We start from the raw sequence: 23,007 nt of genomic DNA, 5'->3' as shown, positions 1-23,007 counted from the left end.
CACAAAGACTAATTACAAATCAGGAACTAGAATCCTATAGAAGAAATTTCTAAAACAATAGCCTTTCCTACAATGATCAAATCAGCTAATCAAGATCTAATTTCTGAATTCATACTGCGCACTTTAGTAGTAAAGGCAGATGATGCAAATCTAATCATCCAAGGAATTGAGCATATTGATGTCATAAAATGTCCTAGATACTTTTTCATCATAATTCAAGTTGACCTTTTTCCTAAGACAAAGAGCAGTCAATATACTAGTTCCCATGCCCAGACCACCAGCAATTATTAGTAGACAGAAATAAGAAAATGAAGCAGAGAATTTGAAAAATACACGACACAGGTTGCTAAACAGTGTCTGGACATCTCTACATCTTAACATGAAAGAAGCACACAAATTAGTAATTCCAGGACAGTCCCATGATCCAGCATGAACAAACCTGAGAGTGGGACTGAGAGTTAAGTGAGCATCAATATTCACACACTAAAAGATTGCCCAAAATGAACAAGTCATACCCAAATATCATGTAGTCCAACTCTAAATGTGGTTTCACAAAATAAGTACAAGGCATATTTAGTTCCACAAAGAGGACAAGGTAAAATGTACAAATTATTACACTACATGTAGAAGGATGTGGATATTTCACAAAAAAATTGCGTTCAGTACATCCAACCTATGGAGAAGATTACAACACCAAGCGGAAAGTCAAAGTTGCATTACTTCTTGAAGAAGCCAGAAACCATACCTATAACCACAGATCTGTGTTTTATGTACTTTTTCTTCTCATATGGTGGATGATAAGGGGCGTTCCTTCAAATAAATCCAATAAATAATTCTCTAAATCCTCTGGATTATATTTGATGTATTTTCCCGCATGCCTTCCACTTTCCAGGTGACTCCCAAACCTTCCCATGAATGAGCGATAAGCTGGAATCACTTTTTCCGAAATGGATATCCTGAGTTCTTCACGAAGCTGAGGATCAGGGACTTTCCAAGATGTTTGAACCCTATAGATTTCTTCAAAACAAGCATTGAAATTCTTGAACCTCTCCTTCAAAGCAACCTTTGATGCATTACTCGAGCCCCCACCAATCCCTTCATCCTTCAAACAAGATAAGACCTTGGTCCATGATGCTCTGAGGTACTGTGTGGCATGCTGTCTGATCAATCCCCGCCGCTTCCTAATCCAATTATCACCCAAAAGATTTCTCAGCTCTGAGTCCTTCACCTTTTGCACAATGTAAAGTATGTTGTTCATCAAGAATATGTATTGCATTGCAACATCCTCATACACCTTTGACTTCTCCTCAATATTCGATTCCAAAGACATCATCAAGGCAGACAACCGACGGGCAAAAGGGGACATGCTTTCCAACTCTGAATTATTAGAATTCCCCCTATCCGACTCACTCGTCTCAGCATCCAAATTCTTCAATAATAAGTTCAGAGTATTACGATAATCCCCAAGCAACTTTGCATAGTTCATTACATATCGAGCAAGAGGATGAATCTCAGCATTCTGGATGGGCTTCCTTGAAGCTTCCCCCTGAACTGCATTCTCAAACTCCACAAAAGTCGCAATAGCAGCTTCTCCTAGTCCATCCAACACACCCTGAGCCTCCTTGCACACCATATCACCTGCATCTTCATCCATAAATAATGCCTGCAAATTGGGTAGAACCTGGGCCAATGCTTCATACATATCAAGAAACCTAAACAATTTCTCCACGGACCTCCTTCCAATCGCAACCGCCTCACCAAAATTCAATAGCTGCATCACACAACCTTTTGCAGTCTCTAGAAAACAGACTTCCTTAATCAAATCAGACCCATCAAAAATCTGCTCGCATAAATGCTTTTCACTCGATAAAAGACCTCGAACAACTATTTTCACTGCCTGAATCCATTTCTTCATCTTATCATCCAACGATTTCCAATCAATCTTCTGAACCTCCTCGATGCTCAATTTCTCTACTCCAAGAATAGACATACAATCCTCTAGAGCATCACGCCGAACACTACAATAGACCTGACAGCATTCCTTCTCATACCCAGATCGGATCATCCTATCAGCAATCACTCCCAGTTCAGTCAAAGCATCGGGGTGAATCAATTCAAGGGACATATCGTCCCCTCCAAAGCTCACACCCCTACCATGGCTATGATTGCTATAACGCCCGCTGCTGACATCTTCAAGGCTCTCACTCGCATCACCATTGAAAAACTCCGTCGCAGCAATCGCGATTGCAGCGGCGGATGAAGACAGCGTTGAGCGGTGGAGGCGCTCGGTGTCAAGGGGGACGGTGTTCTGGATCAGCACGTGGCGGAACTCGTCCTCCAGCCGCGTCATCGCGAGCTGCAGCGCGTTCTCAGCACGTTCCATCACCTCCTCGCTGGCGTCGGAAGTGCCCAGGTTCAACTCCTCGGTCAACTGTATGATCTCATCGACCGCATCCAAGTAGTTGTCGGGAAACGAGGACGAATCGGCGTGGCTCAAAATGATCCGCTCAGCATCGTCGAATCGGGAAGGGGTGGCGGAGGACTCGTCGCCGGCGGCGGAGGAAGGATTCTCGACGAAGGAGGAGAGAGTGGAGAGGCGGTTGTCGAAGGCGGAGAAGATCAGAAGCATATCGTCGGTGTCGGAGGTGTTGCCGAGTGACTGCACGATCCGCTGCGCGGTGGCCAGCACCTTGTCCTCGCCTCCGATTGCCGCCGCCATCTGCTTCAGTGCTTCCGAATTGAGTGTGTGAAATTGATCGAGGAATTAGGGCACAGAAATTGGGGGGAAATGGAGTCCCTTTTATCGGGAGGTAGTATTAGGAAGGTGAGAGGTTGCCTTGTTTGGGGAATTGACTTAGTTGAGAAATTGAAATTGAAATTGAAATTGAAATTGAAATTGAAATTGAAATTGAGAAATTAATTAAAGTTTATTTTTGGAATTTAAAATTAGTGGAATCAAATTCGATTTGATTCTTTATTATGTTAGAACTAGGTTCTCAAATGATCTCATTAGGTTCCCTTGCCTAAAATAATTTGATTATGATCTTATTTCCTTTCTTTTTTCACATACTAGTACGATCTAAATTCACTAAAAATAGTCGAATGAAAGTAAATTAATTATTGTTAGGCATTACAGAAAATAATGAATTTTAGTGAATGAATAAATACTAATATTGGCGAGTCAATCGAATATAAAAAACAAATTTATTTTTATGCAAGATCAGTATTTTGGATTACGAAATATTTGACGATCGAATGTATGAAAGTTAATTTTCTTTTCTAAAAACAGTAAAAAAACATTAATTAATTATTTAATTTGCATGAGCCATCACGTTCATGAAGGCGTTGACTTTTCAACGAATTTAATTCAGTTTCACATTTATATATTTCGACATAAATCTTGACACAATCATATGATAACATTTCTATATACCTAATTATTCAATCTTATGTGTTTGTAAACTCGTGTTATGCATTATTATAATTTTTAGTTTTTGTAGCTGACTTTTCAGCAGAACTGACCACGATTATTTTCAATCCATCTTGTTTCTGAACATACCGATTTGAATGAATATTTTAATCTTATTACACATTACTAGTACTTATTTTCAAACTTCACGAGTTCAAATTAAAGGAATAATCACAGTTTCACACCATCTAATTGGTTCCTGCTCATTAATTATCGCGTATGCAATGATGGATGCATAGATTTACACTTACACAAAAAAAGAGTGATTAGTGTAGAATGAAGTCACCAATATTTTTAAATATTATTAGTTTCTATTCTTGTGGGCATGTTAAATCATTTTATTAATATATTTTATTTTATTTTTCTCAAAATAACATGGTTTTATTTTCAAATAGTCCCCTGCACGTATGTATACTAATTTTGATTTATGACGGTCAAAGAAGAAGAAGAAACTGACGTACCACTAAATAGAATTTTGAGCAAGCATAAACATGACGATATGGAAATTATTTAGTGCTGATCCTATTATTTCATAATATTATCTGGTTGTTGTGTGTCATGATTTGATATTATTGTGATAGTTGACTATCAATTTATGATTATAAGGGAAGTTTGTTGGCTCAACTTTTAAACCTAATTAGGATTGTTAACTTTGAAATGGAGATTTGAGTATCAATGTATCATCCATATTGATAAGAATACATATTTGCTCAAAACATGCCTTGAATAGAAAAAATAAATAATGCCACGTGGATTATGATGTGTGTGATGTGGCTACTATTCTGTATGAATATGATAAACTCAGAAAAATAATTTTAGTGAGGTGAGGTGTGTGATAGTATCACATCATTAACACATTATAGAAATAATAGGATCAACATCAACAAGTAGATGAAATGATAGGATCAAGATGATTGAAATGATAGGATCAAGATGAATAAAACAAAATAGTCTCGATGATCAAGTAGTACAAACAAGTAGATGAACAAATAAACAGCTTTCTGAAGACCGATGTTCGGATTTTTCATTGTGTCAACGTAACTCAACGATGTAGTCAACGACCTAACAATACAAACTTATAACCAAAAAAACAAAAGGGTATGCAGAAGAAGCCAATACGAAGGGAAGAGCCTGGATTGGCAATACTAGATATGCCAGAATCAGGATAATCTGAAACAGACAGAAGAACTAACTACATTTACCTTTCTAATGACTGCTATTAGAGCTGAACCACGTTAATCCTGGACTAAGTGTCGTTATGGAGTTTCGTCCTGACATGAGAAGACGGGTTTGAGGGATGATAGTACATTGGACATGAATATAAACCCGGAAAAAAATGCAATTGCACTTACAGGTTCAGATAGCTCGTCTCGTATACTGTACATGGACTTCAACATCATTTCCATAGTGTCTTTCGCCAATAGGAATTTAACGTCTCGTTCACCCATACCTGGTTGAGCATCACTGTGAAGCTGGAAAAAGCATAGTAGGACTTCAGAATGATGTTGCAAGAATCAGCAGTTCATCTCATATGCAAGCAAAATCATACCTGCAAGTTCATAACTGCAGCAGGCCCTGTTTGTTCCCCACTTTGATTTGCCATGTTCCAGGTCATTGACTTTTGCCGGGGCAAGATGAACTAACCGAATGAAAGGAATGTTGGTCACATATGAGCATTTCGCTTAAGTAATTTGCACTTCACTCTCTCTAGTTTTACTATGAATGCAAGAATTCTCACCTGGTCTTTTGAAATATCCTGTCGCCACTCCCTTTGGAATTTTTGCAGTAGAAGTGTCAATAGTCTTTGCAGTTCGGGCAGAACTTCAGCAGGGAACAATTTATGAATCTCGTCTTTATTAACATTGTCATAAACACACCTCCGGATCAATACTCGTAGACACACTAATAGCTGCAGTAACACACTATCCATCAACTTATTTTTATTTGAGTTTTTGGATAAGACAAAATACAATTTACTACTATTTCACAATCAAAATGTCTACAATGAGTGGGCAAGATATCCAGTATAACTATACACAATAAAAACACCCCACGCTCGATGCTTGAAATATATCTACATTTCACATATATGCCTGAAATCTTTATGCCTTTGCAGCCTTAAAGACACCCAAACTTAACTCTATCCTAGCAACATCTTTATCCTCAAATACTTTTCACTTTCCTTGAAGCCACACACACTAGCATGAAATGGGAAACATGCCATTTACAAACCATTACCTCTGCCTCCCAAGAACTTCCCTACATCAATCATTAAAAGGTCCAAGCTAAAACTGGGGGATACCATACAAGATCCATCTCAGTGAGCTCCAGAAGCAGAGAGACTCACAGAATGGCAGTTAAGAAAGTATACCTCCCGAGCCTCCAGACACTCCTACAGAACACACACACCAATTCGAGACAAACAATAATTGGAATTCAGAATTCTCACCCATGAAACCCATGAAACACTAGAATTTCGAGGTATTAGAGGATTGATTTAAGTAATGTGGGAAGAAAGAATTAAAGCAAAATTTTAGATAATGATTTCCAATGGCTCAAAATTTGTTCAACTAGCCATCATATCTGTTATCTTGCAAGCCATAATTACTAGGAGTAACATTTACCCTTTTCCACAGAGAAACCCTTACACCAAAAAAAAGGCACCACCTTTACAAAGCAACCACACAATTGAAGTAATCAATCTGGAATAATCCAAAAGGAGGTATAGTCTGCTAAGCTACCCACTAAAATTATATTTGAAACAGTTCTGACCGTGATGTCCAATGCCATTCATATGCTATGTTGTCGAATAGCTCATCAGATGATGACACACACACTAGGAGAAGTCTCAAATGGCTCAATCAAGCAGTATACAGAGTCTAAAGACACTCTATTAAGCTAAGTTATAAAGAACTAAAAATGAACACATGAGTCCCAATAAAATCCAATGAAAAAGCGACAGCATAGCATCTTCATGTTAAAGAGAGGTATATGAGTCGTAGCAGCGAGTTTTGTTTTGCATACCTACAACAACACTATTTGCATAACCATTCTAGAAAACACATGTGTTTCTCATAATAAAGCATATTCAATATTTCTAATTATTTCTCCTCCCTCCTCTACAACATGCACCAGCGCCTAGCATTACCAGAATTAAACCTACCCAAACAGGCTAGGACTGGTATTTCCCCTTTGAATTTGACCGTTTTTCAATCTCAACAACAGTGTAGCAATGACGATAACACTAGCTATTCCCCCGCCCGAAACCAATCCCCTATTATTTCAATTCAGCAGCAACAACTATAAACCAGCTCTTCTACTGCCCTAGAATCAAATTCGTCTTATAAAAAACGAACAGCATCACTTTGTAGTTTGTAGGCATATGTATACACGATTGGGATTGAGCATTCAAGGCATATAGTGAAAATTAATGAGGAAATCGGCAAGGCGAAAAATGTAGAATAGGGGATTACTGACGGGGTCGAGGTCGGAGTCGTCGGAGAGTTGAAGAATATCGCGAAAGATTCGACGGTCGGTGGCGTCGAGACCGGTGAGTCGGGTGCGCCAGAGAGCTTGGAGTATGTATTCCACGGATTCCTTGGAGCTAGCTCTCACCAGTAGCGGTAGATGACCCCACATACTGTGATTCTTTCCATCTCCCATTCTCCTCTTCGCCTACTGTCTTCTCTTCCAAATATTACACTGTTTTTTTAAAGGTCAGTTTTGGTTTTAATTATATCTAAAATATTCCCTTTTTGAAAAACAGATCCATAAATATCGATGAAGTAGTTTTTTTTTTTTTTTACGATTTCGTTAAAAAAACTAAAAAAACTAACGGACGCTAATTGCATTAAGCCATTGAATTACTTGGAATTCCATAAGGGCTATTGAAAACCTAAATAGGAAAAAATTTGCAATTACATACGAAAAATCAAAATAAAAAGACGGGATGGTTTTTAAAATGTTACTATGGTCTGAAAAAGTTTCAAAAAAGCAAAATTTCTTTTAATTAATGGACCTTCGATGATATTCTTTTAGGGATTACGAATGCTAGGCATGCAAGTCAAGTCCTATGTAATTCATTCTTATTTCAATTGTATATTGTAACGGAGGGAGTACATGATAAATATTCCATATGTGATACATTTCTTTTCGACTCTGAATTTAAGAAAATTGTATTAGTTGATCAAATGATTATATAATAAATAAGATAGAGAATAATAGGTGAGACTTTAAAATTTTATTTTCTGTATGTAACCAATTCACTAATATGAATATCGTTTTCCACATGCATTGCGCGGATATTGATTTATAGTAGCATTTCTAAAATTCATTGTGACGATAATACATAATTATGACTCGTTTCTTTACTGTATTCATTTGATACATTACAGCAGTGTATTCCCCTATAAAATACAGTATAGTACATACATGCATTAGGTGTTTATAGTATTTTATTACTTCGAGTATTATTCTTTAACTATAATTCATTTAATATATCCTAATAAATATTTAATTCGTTAACTATATTTTACAGTTGACTACAGCTCTCACATTGTGCAATCTTAAATAGAGAATGGTACAGATGAGTTTGTGAATTTCTTGCCAACATCTTGGCCACTACTCTCAGCAATCTCCTTCAGACTCGTCCACGTCCTCTTCCTTCTCTTACTCGAAGCTTGAGTGCTCTTCTCCGTATCTGCTGCACCCAGGCTGATTTGAGGTTCATCGGCTTTCTTTGCACCGGGTCTATTTCTTTTCCTCCGCTTTGAATCCAATAAAGAAAGACCACTTTTCGACAGTGGAGTGGCCAGAGAGCTTCCTTCAAGATCCTGTCCATCTAAAGGCAACAAACCACTGCACTCGACAGTAGTTGTAGCGTTTTCCGAGCTAGGGTGGTTCTCCCGCACTTTCTTTAAGCCCGGTGCTGGTTTAGGCTTTGGCGGACGTATCTCTTTGACATAGCCATTCGGTGTTCCTCTCATCGTATTTTGATGAGAACAAAAGTGACATCTGTAAACAATATTGTTCTGCACTATAATCTTCGATCTCTTTCGCCTATGCCTCCCTTTTGACTTGTTATTCTCAATCCGAACACTGCAATTGTTACCGGGTTGCAGAATAGATTCACATCTGTTGAACAACAAAGCGTTCAAAACCTCATCAGTCGATTTCAAATGTATGCAGAAACAGTCCAAGGGAAGAAGTAGGAGAAAGATGAACACCTCTGACTAACTTAAAAAGCAATAGCATACTTGAATAGTCAACCAGTTATCCATATAGGGTCCGTTCGGTTTGAAAGATTATATCCCATTATCGATTATGTAATAATGTATTATGTTAGGTTTATGAGATTGAATCTCACAACTTAATCCTAGATGGATAATCATATGATAATGAGTCATAGCAACCGAATACCACCATAGTATAGTATTATCTCCCAAACAATGCTGCAAACTTAAAGAAACACATGAATCTATCAAGTAGAAACACAGGAGTGTCACAAGTTGAATGAACAAAAAAACCAAGTTACTTTAGCAAATTATGGAGCTCAAATTACAGAAAGTTGGAACTGTTTTTACTACATTTGCTGCTGTGTTAAAATCTTCTTCTCACCACTCTCAACTTTTTAGATTCTGCCATGCTCAATCTTTGCAACACGAGTTAGGCTCCCATATGAAGCATTAAACAAGTCACTCAAGTTAGCAACACAAGTATCTCTTGTTTTTAAAGCACAACTAATTGCTTGACTTCTCTAATCCTAGCCTTTCAATGAGAAGATGTAAATAACCGATGATTTTCTCCAATTCTACCCTTTCAATGGCATATGAATAAGCAAAAGTAGTTCAAATTAGATAAGTTATTAAGCTAATCCTCAAAAATTAAATGCTAACTAAATGCATATTAATCAACTAAACAGACATAATACCAACCGTGAACAAGATAAAATTTTGCAATCCACTCCACGCTATAGCATAATAAACCAGTAAAGGCTTAACCTTTCGCAGACAAATAAAGCAGGGTCGCCCCGAACACCCAGTGCTTCGTTGGTGGCAGAGAGGCGCTCCCCGAAGTAAGCGGCGAGGGAAGGAACAGAGGCATCGGCCGCCCACAATGCTACTTCTTTCAGATGGTCGATCTTGCACATGGTTTTGGCATTTATGTTGCCGTGTCTTTTACGAGCCGATTCTTCTCTCAGCGTCATGGAACCGCGTTGCCGTGTCTTTTATCCGGTGAGAAGAAAAAAAAAAAAAAAAAAGACTGGCTGAGTCATGAACTCTTGCACAATTTTGCAATCATGAATATTTGGAGAAGTGAGAGTTGGAACTCTTGCAGACAAGTTTGAGAGCATCACATAATCCAATCCCAATTCGAGCTCATAATATTTGGAGAGGTAGAAATACCCCCAATTGTAGTCATAAATTCAAAACAATTCTACCAGACAAATTTGAGCATTACATAAAGCCAATTACTATGAAGTCATAAACTATCGCCCCCCTTCGCTAGCTCAATTCAAGAAAAAATTTCACCTACTTTAGTATTTGAATTTTCAATTCAGTTCAATGTTAGTATACAAGAGGAATAAGGTATATACAAAATTGTTACCAATGTTTGGCAATGGGTGTGGAGCTTCAAGCTTTCAAATATTCTTCATGTAGGATGGAGAAGTAGTGATACAGGAAGAGGCAGAGGCGTTGGAGAACACCGGCGAGAGTAATTTGTGAAGGAGAAGGAAAACGGTAAATGTGATGTAGAATTTAAAAGGGCTTTTTCTATCTTGGGCTTCTCATTCAAAACTCATTCAGGCCCAACGATAACGACTCTATATAGAGTAAAGGCCAAAATTAGTCCTGAACATATGACCGTTTTACCTTTTTGCCCTAAACATTATCTTTTGCATTTTCTGGTCCTGAATATATGAAAATTTGATCATTTTGGTCCTGGACTAACTATTCCGTTAAAAACTCAACGATCAACGGATTTAATCCATATTTTTACTAAATCAGACTTTTAATTCTGATTTTTTACTCCCTAATTAATTCTCTAATTAAAATTAGTAGATATTCATTTAACAGTCTAGTCAGCGGCTCCGTGATGGAATCTAATTTTGCTATTGTTGTTATTAATAATATTATTACCAGTCTCCTCGTCAAAATTGGAAGGGTGAGGGGTGGGGCCACGGGAAGGTAAAGCCTCGCCGGCGCCGAAGTTGGAGTTGCGGTGGGCCATCATGGAGTAGAAACGGTGTGGTTGAAGCTGGAGCCTCTCGGGTGGGGTTTCGGGAGGATTGGAGGGAGTAGATCTCGGTGTTGGTGAGATTGGAGGGGCGGGGGGTGTTGGAGGAGAATCCCATGGAGCGTCTGGAGAAGATGTCGGATCTGGAGGCGTTGGATTTTCATACGGAGACGTGGAGTTTCTGTCTTCTTTGACTTCGGCCTCCGTCACGAGGGGGTGGCAGCCGTCGAGGGACATGACGTCGGAGTCGACGTGGATGGAGACGATGGAGGGTGTTGGGGAGGGTTGATATTAATTAGGGAATAATTAGAGATTTAATTAGGGAGTTAAAAATTAGAATTAAAAGTCTAATTTTGTCAAAATCTAGATTAAATCCGTTGACCGTTAAGTTTTTAACGGAATAGTTAGTCCAAGACCAAAATGATCAAATTTTCATATGTGCAGGACCAAAAAATCCAAAAGATAATGTTTAGGACCAAAAAGATAAAACGATCATATATCCAGAACCAATTTGGCCTTTACTCTATACTCTTATTTCATTCGAAACTTATTTTTTCAAAGTACTCTAATTAGAAACAACACACATAATTATTAAAATAAATTTCTAGCATATTTCGATCAGACCCATTTTCAGGGCATTACTGTAACTTACATGCCGATATACTCTCTTCCTTTTCTAAGTATTTCTTTAAACTATGATTCATAATAGTTTATTAATATTATAAAGTGTCAAATATGTTTTAAAAATACAACTAATTTATTTTAAATAGTGGTAATATTTCAATTAGTACAAGCATCGCTATTAATTTGTTAATATCTGATTTCCTACAATGAGAAATCTTGATTTTCAATAAAAATAGTTTCCTTTCACATTTGAGTTTTTTTTAATTGAAAATTAATATTTATTACTTTAAATAATTAATTTACTTTAAATGTTGATCTCAAAATCCTTTAATGCAGTGTTTTGAGATTGTTTTAGTATAAATCTAAAATGAGTACTTAGGCCATCTCCAGTCATTTACGCCAAACTCAAATCCATTTTTAAGTGTATGTCACACCAAAAAGTAGTTTTACTCCAACCATTTATACCATCTTTAAGTTTATACCATTTTTGAGTATTTATCTAACAAAATTTTGGCGTAAACACCATATTTGGTGTTATTCTATTGAAAAACCCAAAAATGGGTTTGAGTTTGGTGTATGGTTAGAGAAATTATCCACACCAAAAATGAGTTTTAGTGTGCAGTTGAAGATGGTCTTACTAGTATGACCATGTAATATGAAATGTGGCTACATGGAGTATATATTTTGAATTTTCAAATCCTGGAGCAACAGCAAAAATCCCAAGAGATTTTCCATTACATAGTGATGTGGTCATAGTTCTATACAGTCAAAAGAAAAATGATTGTTTCAGCAGAAACAACAATTTCAATAGTGCAGCAAACAAAAAGATGATGGAACTATTTGAATAGATATAGAAACACGACAATCTGCGAGTAACCATCAAATATTATATATAATCACATATGTCGAAAATGGAATATTATACCAAAATTTCCATTAAACGTGGAGGGCACAACAATTAACAATCATTTATGTTTAAAACATTGCTAGTGCTACTCTGTGATTATAATTCACAAGCCCTTCATTTCAGTGGACCAAAATTTTCTGGCTCTCCCGTCATCCATATATATGATTGTAGTTAGAATCTCCAATTATACACTAAAATGAGTTTTAATATAGAAAATTTCTTCAGTAATGCATTAAATTAAAAACCAGTTTTTGAGTTTTTCTATGGAACAATATCAAATATGGTACAACTACAAAAATTTTGTGAGATGTATAGACTAAAATGGTGTGAAATTTGAATTTGATGTAAATATTTGGAGTAAAACTACTTTTTGTGAGATATGCATACTAAAAAATGGGTTTGAGTTTGGTGTAAATGGTTGGAGATGGTCTAAACACAACATAATTGAAATCCAGAAAAATATTAGTTTGCCGTGATTTAAAAATAAACCAGAAAAATCATGGAGTTTGAATTTATTCATAATAATACTACGATGAAAAAACCAGGTCATTTGCATATATTATTGTTATTTTCAACAAAACGAAGTCTTTTTTTATGAATAGCAAGATTGTTTGACTAGCAGTCGGTGACATTCACATATGTTTTGGAGTGTTATATCAAATTTAATTTCACCAAATTTTTTCGCATTGGGAGAATTGTGAATATGCCGTTAATTGTTTTAAAAAATATAATGGAAAAATTTATGCAGCTAGGCCGGAATGTGATCTAACGTTATGATTTTTTGGACAATTTGCGCATGATATTAATACTGATTAATTGTACTATTAGACTTCAATAATTTTCTTTAATTACATTTATACAACTGGCTATAACAGTTTGGTATCCAAATCAATTTATCTAATTCTTGATCTTTTTTCTTTCTTGAGTACTTGATCTCTTGTTGATTCTTGACTCAATCTCTTAATTATTTTATTCCTGATTGCTCAATATAAATATTTCTACTATTAAAACGTACACTTGGAATCAATCATCAAAACTTTATGTTTTTTCTGAACTTTTTGGTTTCCAGTAATAAAGCATATCCAAATCACCTCTCTTATTACATGCATGTTACGTTCTAGCTATGGTGTTATCCTCATATCCATTTTGCTAGTGTGACTGAGTCCCACAAAAAATGAAAACTTGCCCACCTTCAAAAAAGTGATGATGTCATGTTCCTTTATAACAAATGTTTCCAACATTATTCAAAATAGCAAATGGTTCCGATATTAATCAATCCTCCCAAAATCAACCTCTTTAATTTTTCTTAATATTCTTATTCAAAATAACCCACTATTATGCTCAAAAATCAAAATTAATGGCATAGCCAGCAATGTATATGCATGTGATCCCCCAACTTGGAAATGTTTGTCGCATTTATACAAGTTAATTACTTGAACAATACCTCGAGTTTCAATAATGGAATATATATGATGATACTCTATTATTAATTCAACAGTTATATCGATTAAAGCAATGGATATAAGTTGTTTGGATTATGTAAAGCCCACTGTGTGTTACACATATCCTGACAATTTGATAGGACAAAATGCTAAGGATTTGTCATAATTACTGTGTTGATGATCCTACAAAGAGCCCATGTCCTACAACTTTTCAAATTGAGTGTGATGTGTGTTGCTTTCCATCTAAATTTTGGTTGCTATTGCAACTCTCTATCTTCAGAGTCATGCATAAATCAAGTGACAGCACGACTTCAATATTATACAAATATTTTTAACTTGATAGCATATATACAAAAATATGGATCAAGAAAAACCCTGACCCAGTCGATCTCTTTTTTACTTTCACATTTTCGACCTAATTATCTTTGAAACATGTCAAATGGGATGCTGTTGATGTTACTACAAATGATCTTATCCAGAAATGTTTATATATTTTGCGTTGGATCCCAGACATTGGTAGTGGGTATTTGGTTTCTTGGGATAATTTTTACTAAAGTTTAACAGTTAGAATACAAAATTTATACAGCTATCATGTATTATTTGTCTCCTTTTTGTTCTGATTCATTTGCCTTTTCCAATCTCTGCAGGGTTCTCACCTTGACCATTACCATTTCTCTAATTGTCACTCATCACATTTTCATTATTCAATCTAGACATATTCAACTCTATTAATTGCATATTGTGTAATGATTAAAATCTCGAATTTTATCGAAAAATGTTACTTTTAGCCTACTTTTAGCCTATTGAGAACATCGTCTTAAGGTTGAAATAGTTTTTGGACATATTTTTCTGAATTTATTAGTTTTTCATTTTATTTCTTTTTGAGTTACTAGGGTATCAAAAGCATAGTGAGATTCATTATTAGTTAATTTTGAATTCAAGAAATCAGGGTTTATGTGTTTCTCCATCAATTTCGGCCATTCGGCCTCGTATATTTCAGGCAAGAATCTGGCGAGTTGATTTAAATTTCGTTGCCGGATTTTAGGTTACAAGCCAAAATTGGAACTTTGTGTGAACTTCAAGGGTTTTTAAAAAAAATAGACATAGGTTGAACTCATCCAAAATTAAGACAATGAACTATATTTTGCCTGTTGATGAATAAGATTATTTACAATCTCAAATATTGTCCCACATGACTCATAGATATACTTTTGAAACTTGGCTCACATTCTATGACTAACTTGTCTACTTGCATTACAATGATCATCGAGGGCAGACAAAGGGCTACCTCCATAATGCTGTGTCCTGGACAAGATTGAAAACTGATAATTTGATTTTGACCATAAATTCATAATGTAGGAATGAGATTAATGATGAAACCAGAACTAGATTTTTTTTTACTTTAATTAGCTAGATTTTTACTTTAATCATGTTAGTACGTCTAATTCAAAGATATCAACATTCACCACTTGATCAGGTCCATTAATTCATCATGATTTGGTTTACTAATTATACAGGTGTTAATTGTGTTTTAAGTTTGAAAAATATGGTAAAACCAAAAATTAAGACAAATTCAGAAATGGAAATATCTGTATATCATTCAAGAAATTTAGGTCGTCTCACAGTTATCTTTACTGAAGGAAAATGTATAGAAACTAATAAACTCCAAGATTATTTCATTATATAGTTGTAGGAGTATAATATAGCTAGAGTTAATTGCAGAAAAAACAATTAAATTTTGATTTGTTCTCAATTATTACACAACGAAAAAATCAGGTCACTTATGTGGAACATACTATTGAGTATTGATGATTTTCAACGAAACGACATCATTTTTTAAACAATACTAAATCGTTTAACTCACTGCCGGTGACGTCCACGTATGATTCCTCGGCTTCCATATCAAATAATTCCACCAAATATATTTGGCTTGGGATAATGATAAACAAATCAATACTCTTTATTTTTCTGACTTATTTTCAAAATTGCAAGACTAACAAAAAAATTGGCAAACATTCGCTCATGAAAGCATAGAACGTACCATCTCAAAATGGGTAGATGAAGACATGAAGTGATCATGAGCCACAAATATGTAGGAAGTATACAAAAAAATCTTGTACAACTTCAATCATGGAACTTTGACACCATATATACAAGAGAAGCTCAACTCAATTATTTATATTTTTGCACATGAAAAACTGATATCTCTTTCATCATGATACATGGCGCTGCAAAAATTTATGTCATATTCAAAGATGAAACTAAAAATCAAACCTAATTTGGAGAAGAAGAAAAAAAAAGGAGTTTTAAGGTCTAACGTTGTTGGGTCCCGCAGGAGTGACACGTGGCGGAGATGGAATCCAGCCTCTCCTTGATCCTCTCGGCTCTCTGCAGCTCCTCGCGCGCCCTCTCCCACATGGCGCGCGCGCGTGCGAACTCCGACTGCGCCATCTCCATCTCCCTCCGCGTCAGCTCCCTCACGCGCTCCGCGTACGCCTTCTCCGTCGTCGCCAGCCGAATCTGCTCCGCCGCCTGCCACCGGAGAGCCTCCACGCAGCTCGGTGGGGCCCTCATCTTCCTCATCGCCGGCGTGCTCAGGCTTATGGACAGCTGGAGGTCCAGCGGCGGATCGTGATCGCCCGGCTTTGACAGAGGAGATGCGGCCGCGGCGGCGCAGGAGAAGAGCTGCATCTCTTGATGGCTTCCTTCCATAAGTATCTATATAGAGAGCCAAGGAATGTGAGCTATATTTATATATGGTGGGGTTGCTTGGTTATTGGGAAATGAGGGCGATGTATTATGTATGCATATATAAGGGTGAATTAATTGCGTGTAAATCACCGAGTTTGGTCAAATTCTAAGTCGTTTTCATTTTTCAAAGTTTAATGACAAATTGTGAAGATCATAAATTCGTAATTGTTCCACGACGATTTAATTCTTCTCTAGTAAATATGGTGCTAAGTTGGCGCAAACATCTAAAGTTTGGTGATGTGAATGAGTAGTGATGAATAGTGACGCAAACACGTACTTATTGATTAATATTGAAACATGAGTGATTGAACGATCTAAAAACCTAAAAAGTAAAAGTATATAGAGATGATCGTCATTTTAAATCACATTTTTTTGTTGACGATCTATTTGATCTCTTAACTTTTGAAACTTAAATATAAAGTTGCAACTTTTCAATTTTGCAATGGTTCCATAATGGTCAAAATTGAACTAACTAATATAATAAAATGATCAAATATGATGTGAAAACAAAATAAAGTTATTTTGGAATAATGTCGACGTGGTTTTGTTGTCGTCGTTATTAATTTCGATTTTGACCATCACATTGCAAAAAATAAAATAAAAAATAATTTTATGTTACAGTTTAAAAGGTTGTAGAATTGCTAAAAATCAATAAAAGATTATGGTTTAAAAATACTCCCTCCTCCTTCCACAAAATAATGTCCATTTTTAGTAAGTGGCACACTTTCCGTTAACACATTACACTCACATTTTATTATAAAATCAATATATATATAAAGTGTGATCCACATTTTACTTAATTTTTTCAACCAATTTTCATTCACATCTTTTAAAACCCGCCCTCAGTTGAAGTGGAACTTTAATTGATGGGCAGAGGAAGTGTAATTACTTCAAAATTATTATAAAATAATTTGGTCAAAATAGAATAATTGCATGAGAACTTTAAAGTGGTGAAATTTTAAGTGTTTGCTAGAAAAAAGGCTAAATTTTATTTACAGTATTGAGTCCATTTTCCCATGCAGAGAAGAGGACGGGGGACCAGCAATCATGTAATTCTTGCATCTTGTATGAATAAAGGGATCTTGGACTATATATTTTAGTACATTGTAAGTTGTAAATGTGTGAGTGTGTGTTTGTTGTTTGAAATTCAACTAGTAGTAGTCAAGAATGTGTTCAACCGATCCATGGAGAAACGACGAGAGTATTGGATTTGGTGGTACATTTGGTTTTTAACTTTTTATCATGTGGTGCATACAAATAGAAGAAAGAAAACAGTTTGAATTAATCTGTATATTGTAGCACAATATGACACATCACATAAGCAACATGTATAGCAAATGTTGACAGGTATTAATGCTCCTCTTGACTATAGATATAGCTAAAGGTGTTCTAGATCGAAACTGGACCGGAACCGGTGTTTCACGGCTCTGTGAAAATGGAATCAAAACCGGACCGTGCAGTAGGGTTGGCAATTTTCGACGAACAATGGATGGAGTGACTAATTGAATCACTTTACAAAGTTGATCGCACTCTATATATCATCGGCGCCATATGTATTCATAATTTGTAAGAGGGCTGCACAAAAATTAGGAAGATTTGAGAAGAAGATGAATGTTATGAAGAATACTGGTTCTACATATCAATTTTTTCACTAACCACACAAAGCTACTTTTGAAACAACATATAATGAGATATTGCAGTATTTCAAAATTATAGACATACAAATTGATAAAAAAAAAAAATGCATTCATTGACAATTGACTCCTTCAAGTTAAAATTTACTTATTAAATTATTGAATTTGCTGATGAAACTGAGGAACCAAAATCTCTTCTTAGTTAGGTCTTTGATATTAATTCTTGGTAATAGATACACGTATGTAAGTGATGGCATAATTATGTAATTTGTGTCTAAAACAAGTTGGGGTAGTAAGTTTAATTTTTGTAAGGACAATTGATTTTGTGTGGTGGACCTAACCCGTTGGCCCTTAAAAAAAAGAGAGAGAAGAAATAATAAAAGGATATCAACTTTTCTTGAACACAAAAAGGCCACATTGTGGCAAGTGGAAGACTTGGGCTTTAAAATAAAGTTGATATAACATCATCAAATCTTTGACATGTGCCGCTGCCGCCAGTTTGTCAATAAATTTCACCTGCATATTATCTTGATGATGATTTTTGTTTGGAATCCATTTCAAATTTTTTTCTACTATAAATGATTTTGTGAAAGTTAGCATACAATCTAACGGTGGATTTAGGAAACAAAAATCATAGTCAAAAGATATATGTAATGCAGCACTTATCACTGATAATGGATCAGAATAGAGAGTAAAAGTGAACCTTAATTCTGAAGATTCTAGTGGCGCTATTGCATCATAGATTGACGATAGAGTGAACTACAAAAATGGTCCCTGGACTATGGGTTTATTTCGTCCATAGTCCCTGGACTTTAAAAATATCGCCAGTAGTCCCTGGACTAAGGGTTTATCTCGAAATTGGTCCTTTTGGCTTTTTTGGTACGAAAATACCCTTTGATATTATTTTGGGGGTTTGGGCAATTTGGTCTTTTTACACTTTTAACATTTTAAATCTGATATTTGGGGTATGTTATTTAATGAGCTCATCAATTAAACAAATCAAGATTAAATACTCCACTACTAATACTACTTTAGGAGTGAAAAAAAAAAATCGAAAACCGAATATCCAAACCGATCTAAACAAAAATTTGAAATTCGGTTCGAGCGGAAAAAAAAAAGAAAAATCGAATTGTATTTTAAATATAATATTATATATATACTATTAATTTAATACATTATATTACATAGGAGTATATAATATATATATTCTTTTAATATATTTCATATAATATATAGTATTACAGAGTTGTGATCAATGTCGAACCATTCTTAAGGACCGAACTAGAGACCAAATTAGGGCCCTCCATGTTTTTAATCTTGTGGTTAGGATTAATTTACCATTATTTTATTATTTTATCTCAAAAAAACTTGCTGAAGGGTATTTTGGGAAATCAATATATTATGAAACATAAATACTTGTTTCCTCCTATCTCTCGATTCTTCAATTGCCGATCTGCTTGAATCGATCTATCTCCTCCATCTTCATCTTCATCGATCTCCTTCATCTTCATCGATCTCCTTCTCGTAATCGCCTTCAATCTTCATTGATCTCCATCATCGGACAATTGTTTTGCCTCAATTGTTTCAATCGCGATCTGCCTGAATCGGAGTCACTGGTGTCTTCATCAATTGCCCCTCCGTCGTCATCGATTGCCCCTCTGTGGCATAATCGGAGTGACTGGTGTCGTCAGTCAGGAGTTTCTCTCCGTCATTCCAGACAGAGACTACCCCTACCAATCCCTCAATTTGCTCGCCTCCACGCGCTTCGCCGAAAATCGGATTGTTTGTGAAAAATTAGTAATGATGTGATTGTTTGTGATAATTAGTAATATGAGAAAAATTAGCGATGGTGCTTGTGAAATTAGTAATGATGTGATTGTTTGTGATAATTTGTAGAAACCGCATTGGATTTCAATTACTCTGCACTGCTTCTGGCTGCGATCTGGACGAATTTGGGGATTGTGTTGTTGATTTATTGTTTTATTGTGCATATGTGTTTGTTTGTGGATAATGAGCTGCGTGTGTACTTCAATTTGCAGATCTAGCTAGTTCATGCACGAGTTGTGCATTTTTTTCAAAAAATAAGAGCATTTTTCACTGCTGAATTTGGAAAATCTTCTTTTTTGATAAAGAGCTGAACAATTCTGCAACCAAACCTTACTTATTAAAGGCATCATCTTTTTTTTATTGATACAACAGCTATGCAAATTGCACTTGGAACACGGACACACACACACACAAGCATGATATATACAAAATCGAGAAGAGGAAGAAGCTGCAGAGTAGCGTTGTCTTCCTCAATCGCCGTGGTTGATTGAAGACATTTCAAATTGGAGAAGAACAAGTGTGGAAATCGCCAATATTTAGATTTCTATATTACTTCATTCAACTAGGATATTACTTCTTTCAGTTAGATTATTACTTCATTCAGTTAGATTATTAAGTACTTCATTATTTAACTTTCTTATTACTTCATTAACTAAGTCATTACTTCATTTTTTGTTTTACTATTTCATTCAAATAGTTCTATCACTTCATTCGACTAGTGTATTACTCTAAAGGATTTTGGAGCAGATAAGAAAGAGTGATCACTACTTCATTCAATCGTGCAATTAATTCATTCAACATGTATATCACTTCATCAAAATAGGTTTTTATTTCATTGAACTTCAAGTGAGTTATTACTTCAGTCCACTACCTTGTTAAATGAGGTTATAACTTCATCAACACTGACATACGAATACATAATAATAAATAAAAAATACTTCATTGTTAAAACACTTCGCATTGTCCATTCACTTTAAAGTTTGCAAAAAGTTTAAACAAATTTAAATTCAAAGTGGAATGAAGTAATAAATTACTGAAATGAAGTAATTAACTACAATAGTGAAGTAATAAACTTATAATGTAATTTGACAAAAAAAGACCCTTGGTTGAAGTTATTCTGATTCAGAATCTCATAGAAGAATTCTGATTATGGATGATCTACAAACACCAATTGGCACTCTTCTTCATACAAATTCAAATTTAGAGGTAGAAGAAGACGACAACTCATTTGAAGGTTCACGGTTTTTTCGATTCATTTTTTTTAGATACCTGATGTGTTTTTAATTTTGCTAAAGTTTTTGAACACATCCGATGAAAAATCTACGTTTGGACCTTGTTTATGAATGAATTATATTTAACAAGAGATTAACAATTTGTATATTTTTTTTATTTTTTCGCGTTTGTAGTAATAAATAGATAAGTATGAAGTAATGGTTTATCTGAATGAAGTAATCACCAGATTGTACTCATAATGAACTAAACTTTGGTTATCCTGAAGTAATAACAAGTAAAACTGAACTTCTGTTCTTGTTGAATATTAAATGCTGATATTATTGTAGTGTATATGCGATTTGTACTCATAATGAACTAAACTTTGGTTATTCTGAAGTAATAACAAGTAAAACTGAACTTCTGTTCTTGTTGAATATTAAATGCTGATATTATTGTAGTGTATATGCTGACTTGTTTGCACATTAAAATGAACTACATATTCTTTTTAATGAAGTAGTAAATTGATAAGATGAAGTAATAAACTATGATAATGAAGTAATATAATTGATTTGTTTATATAGTTAGGTATATTACCAAAATGAAGTAATAAAACATGATAATGAAGTAATAGTCTATAAATATGAACTATAATGTTTACTTCACCCCCAAATTAAATATGAACAATGAAAAAAGAAATATCAGCCCCAAATTAAAGTATGATTTCTAAGACTAGTAAAGTATGCTGACATGCTCTGAGTCGAATTAATGCGGGCGGTAACAGCAGTGCATACTTTTCTGTTTGATGAAGTAGTAATTTCATAAGATGAGGTAATAAAACATTTGTAATGAAGTAATAGATACTAAATATGAACTATCTATTTACTGTGTTGCATGGGTTTAGGGTTTTAGGATTTAACTCAGCTGCTGACTTGTTTGCACATTAAAATGAACTACATATTCTTTTTAATAAAATAGTAAATTGATAAGATGAAGTAATAAATTATGATAATAAAATAATATAAATGATCTGTTTTCCTATTAACTATAATCTAGTTAGTATGAAGTATTGAATTCATATAATGAAGTAATAAGTTGTGATAATGAAGTAATATAAATGATCTATTTATACAGTAGGTTTTATTACTAAAATGAAGTAATAATACATAATAATGAAGTAAATCATAGTAAAAATGAAGTAATAAAACATTATAATGAAGTAACATCTTTAACTGATGTATTGTTTGCACATTAAAGTATGCCATCAATTCGACTCTTATTGAACTAAATTGTTGTTATAATGAAGTAATAACACAGCTGAATGAACTAAATTGTTGATATAATGAACTAAATTTGTAGGCATAAATTGTTTGTTTTAATTTTCCACTAACAGTAGTTTGCATGTTTTATATCAGTGTCATACTTACCTGACTGTCCATCCCAACTGAAGCCCTATATAGGACAGATTTTTCCTAAACTTGATGATGCTACTGAGTTCTATAATAAAGGTTAAATTTTGTAAAAAGGTTAAACAAATTCAAAGTGGAATGAAGTAGTAATCTACTGGAATGAAGTAATTAACTATTGGAATGAAGTAATAAATCTACTGAAGTAATAAACTATAAATATAAACTATATTATGGAGCAGATGAGGAAGAGTGATCATTACTTTATTCATACGTACATCTACTTTATTCTTTGCGTGTTAATTCATGATTAGTTGTCAAATTCACATTATTTGAGTTACTTCATGATTTGTTGTGTTAATCTTCGTGTGTGTTTCTTATTCTTTCTTGTTTCGTATATTTTAGTTGTTATGCAGATTACTGGAAAATTTATACATTGGAAAATAAAATACTACTCGGGAGAATTGCTCGAAAAAGAAATGCATATATTGCTTGATTCGGG

At 34.7% G+C, this 23,007-nt stretch overlaps 4 protein-coding genes across 7 annotated transcripts; all 4 read right to left on the bottom strand.

Moving 5' to 3' along the window:
- Positions 1-301: 301 nt before the first annotated feature.
- Positions 302-2,816, bottom strand: LOC125200760 (exocyst complex component EXO70B1-like). 2 transcript variants are annotated; one of them, XM_048098521.1, is made up of 2 exons: positions 746-2,816; positions 302-451 (listed from the first exon to the last, which is right to left on the bottom strand). In XM_048098521.1, the coding sequence occupies exon 1, from the start codon at positions 2,717-2,719 to the stop codon at positions 767-769; it is 1,953 nt and encodes a 650-aa protein (XP_047954478.1). In that variant the 5' UTR covers positions 2,720-2,816; the 3' UTR covers positions 302-451; positions 746-766. The 2 variants fall into 2 exon arrangements, with proteins under 2 accessions (XP_047954478.1, XP_047954476.1); XM_048098519.1 differs by having other exon boundaries at positions 302-439.
- Positions 2,817-4,403: 1,587 nt separating this feature from the next.
- On the bottom strand, positions 4,404-7,159 carry LOC125201683. 2 transcript variants are annotated; one of them, XR_007172957.1, is made up of 6 exons: positions 6,947-7,159; positions 5,208-5,378; positions 5,019-5,108; positions 4,822-4,941; positions 4,672-4,740; positions 4,404-4,531 (listed from the first exon to the last, which is right to left on the bottom strand). XR_007172957.1 is itself a non-coding variant. In XM_048099898.1 (5 exons), exons 1-5 carry the CDS (start codon positions 7,130-7,132, stop codon positions 4,726-4,728), a joined length of 582 nt encoding a protein of 193 aa, XP_047955855.1. In that variant the 5' UTR covers positions 7,133-7,159; the 3' UTR covers positions 4,404-4,725. The 2 variants fall into 2 exon arrangements, 1 of the variants encoding a protein (XP_047955855.1); XM_048099898.1 differs by having other exon boundaries at positions 4,404-4,740.
- Positions 7,160-7,966: 807 nt separating this feature from the next.
- LOC125201628 lies at positions 7,967-10,202 on the bottom strand. The gene is made up of 3 exons (XM_048099817.1): positions 10,076-10,202; positions 9,469-9,692; positions 7,967-8,602 (listed from the first exon to the last, which is right to left on the bottom strand). The coding sequence occupies exons 2-3, from the start codon at positions 9,672-9,674 to the stop codon at positions 8,035-8,037; spliced, it is 774 nt and encodes a 257-aa protein (XP_047955774.1). The 5' UTR covers positions 9,675-9,692; positions 10,076-10,202; the 3' UTR covers positions 7,967-8,034.
- A 4,600-nt stretch (positions 10,203-14,802) lies between these two features.
- LOC125202545 (protein indeterminate-domain 16-like) lies at positions 14,803-16,444 on the bottom strand. Of its 2 annotated transcripts, none has more exons than XM_048100955.1 (2): positions 15,997-16,444; positions 14,803-14,983 (listed from the first exon to the last, which is right to left on the bottom strand). In XM_048100955.1, the coding sequence occupies exons 1-2, from the start codon at positions 16,388-16,390 to the stop codon at positions 14,847-14,849; spliced, it is 531 nt and encodes a 176-aa protein (XP_047956912.1). In that variant the 5' UTR covers positions 16,391-16,444; the 3' UTR covers positions 14,803-14,846. The 2 variants fall into 2 exon arrangements, with proteins under 2 accessions (XP_047956912.1, XP_047956913.1); XM_048100956.1 differs by lacking the exon at positions 14,803-14,983 and adding an exon at positions 15,738-15,906.
- Positions 16,445-23,007: the final 6,563 nt, after the last annotated feature.

The sequence above is a fragment of the Salvia hispanica genome, chromosome 1, assembly GCF_023119035.1.
Source record: "Salvia hispanica cultivar TCC Black 2014 chromosome 1, UniMelb_Shisp_WGS_1.0, whole genome shotgun sequence".
NCBI lineage: Eukaryota > Viridiplantae > Streptophyta > Magnoliopsida > Lamiales > Lamiaceae > Salvia > Salvia hispanica.
This window is presented reverse-complemented; position numbering and strand designations above follow the sequence as displayed.

What these genes read in the sequence shown, in the direction of transcription:
- LOC125200760 (XM_048098521.1), bottom strand. Translation starts at nt 2,719, where the DNA reads ATGGCGGCGGCAATCGGAGGCGAGGACAAGGTGCTGGCCACCGCGCAG.
- LOC125201683 (XM_048099898.1), bottom strand. Translation starts at nt 7,132, where the DNA reads ATGGGAGATGGAAAGAATCACAGTATGTGGGGTCATCTACCGCTACTG. An exon ending in AGGATATTTCAAAAGACCAG is followed by an intron (nt 5,109 to 5,207) that starts GTGAGAATTCTT and finishes TCATTCGGTTAG; the next exon opens with TTCATCTTGCCCCGGCAAAA. An exon ending in CTGCAGTTATGAACTTGCAG is followed by an intron (nt 4,942 to 5,018) that starts GTATGATTTTGC and finishes TGCTTTTTCCAG; the next exon opens with CTTCACAGTGATGCTCAACC.
- LOC125201628 (XM_048099817.1), bottom strand. Translation starts at nt 9,674, where the DNA reads ATGACGCTGAGAGAAGAATCGGCTCGTAAAAGACACGGCAACATAAAT. An exon ending in GCTTTATTTGTCTGCGAAAG is followed by an intron (nt 8,603 to 9,468) that starts GTTAAGCCTTTA and finishes GTTGTTCAACAG; the next exon opens with ATGTGAATCTATTCTGCAAC.
- LOC125202545 (XM_048100955.1), bottom strand. Translation starts at nt 16,390, where the DNA reads ATGGAAGGAAGCCATCAAGAGATGCAGCTCTTCTCCTGCGCCGCCGCG. An exon ending in CTCCTGCGGGACCCAACAAC is followed by an intron (nt 14,984 to 15,996) that starts GTTAGACCTTAA and finishes AATCTTGTCCAG; the next exon opens with GACACAGCATTATGGAGGTA.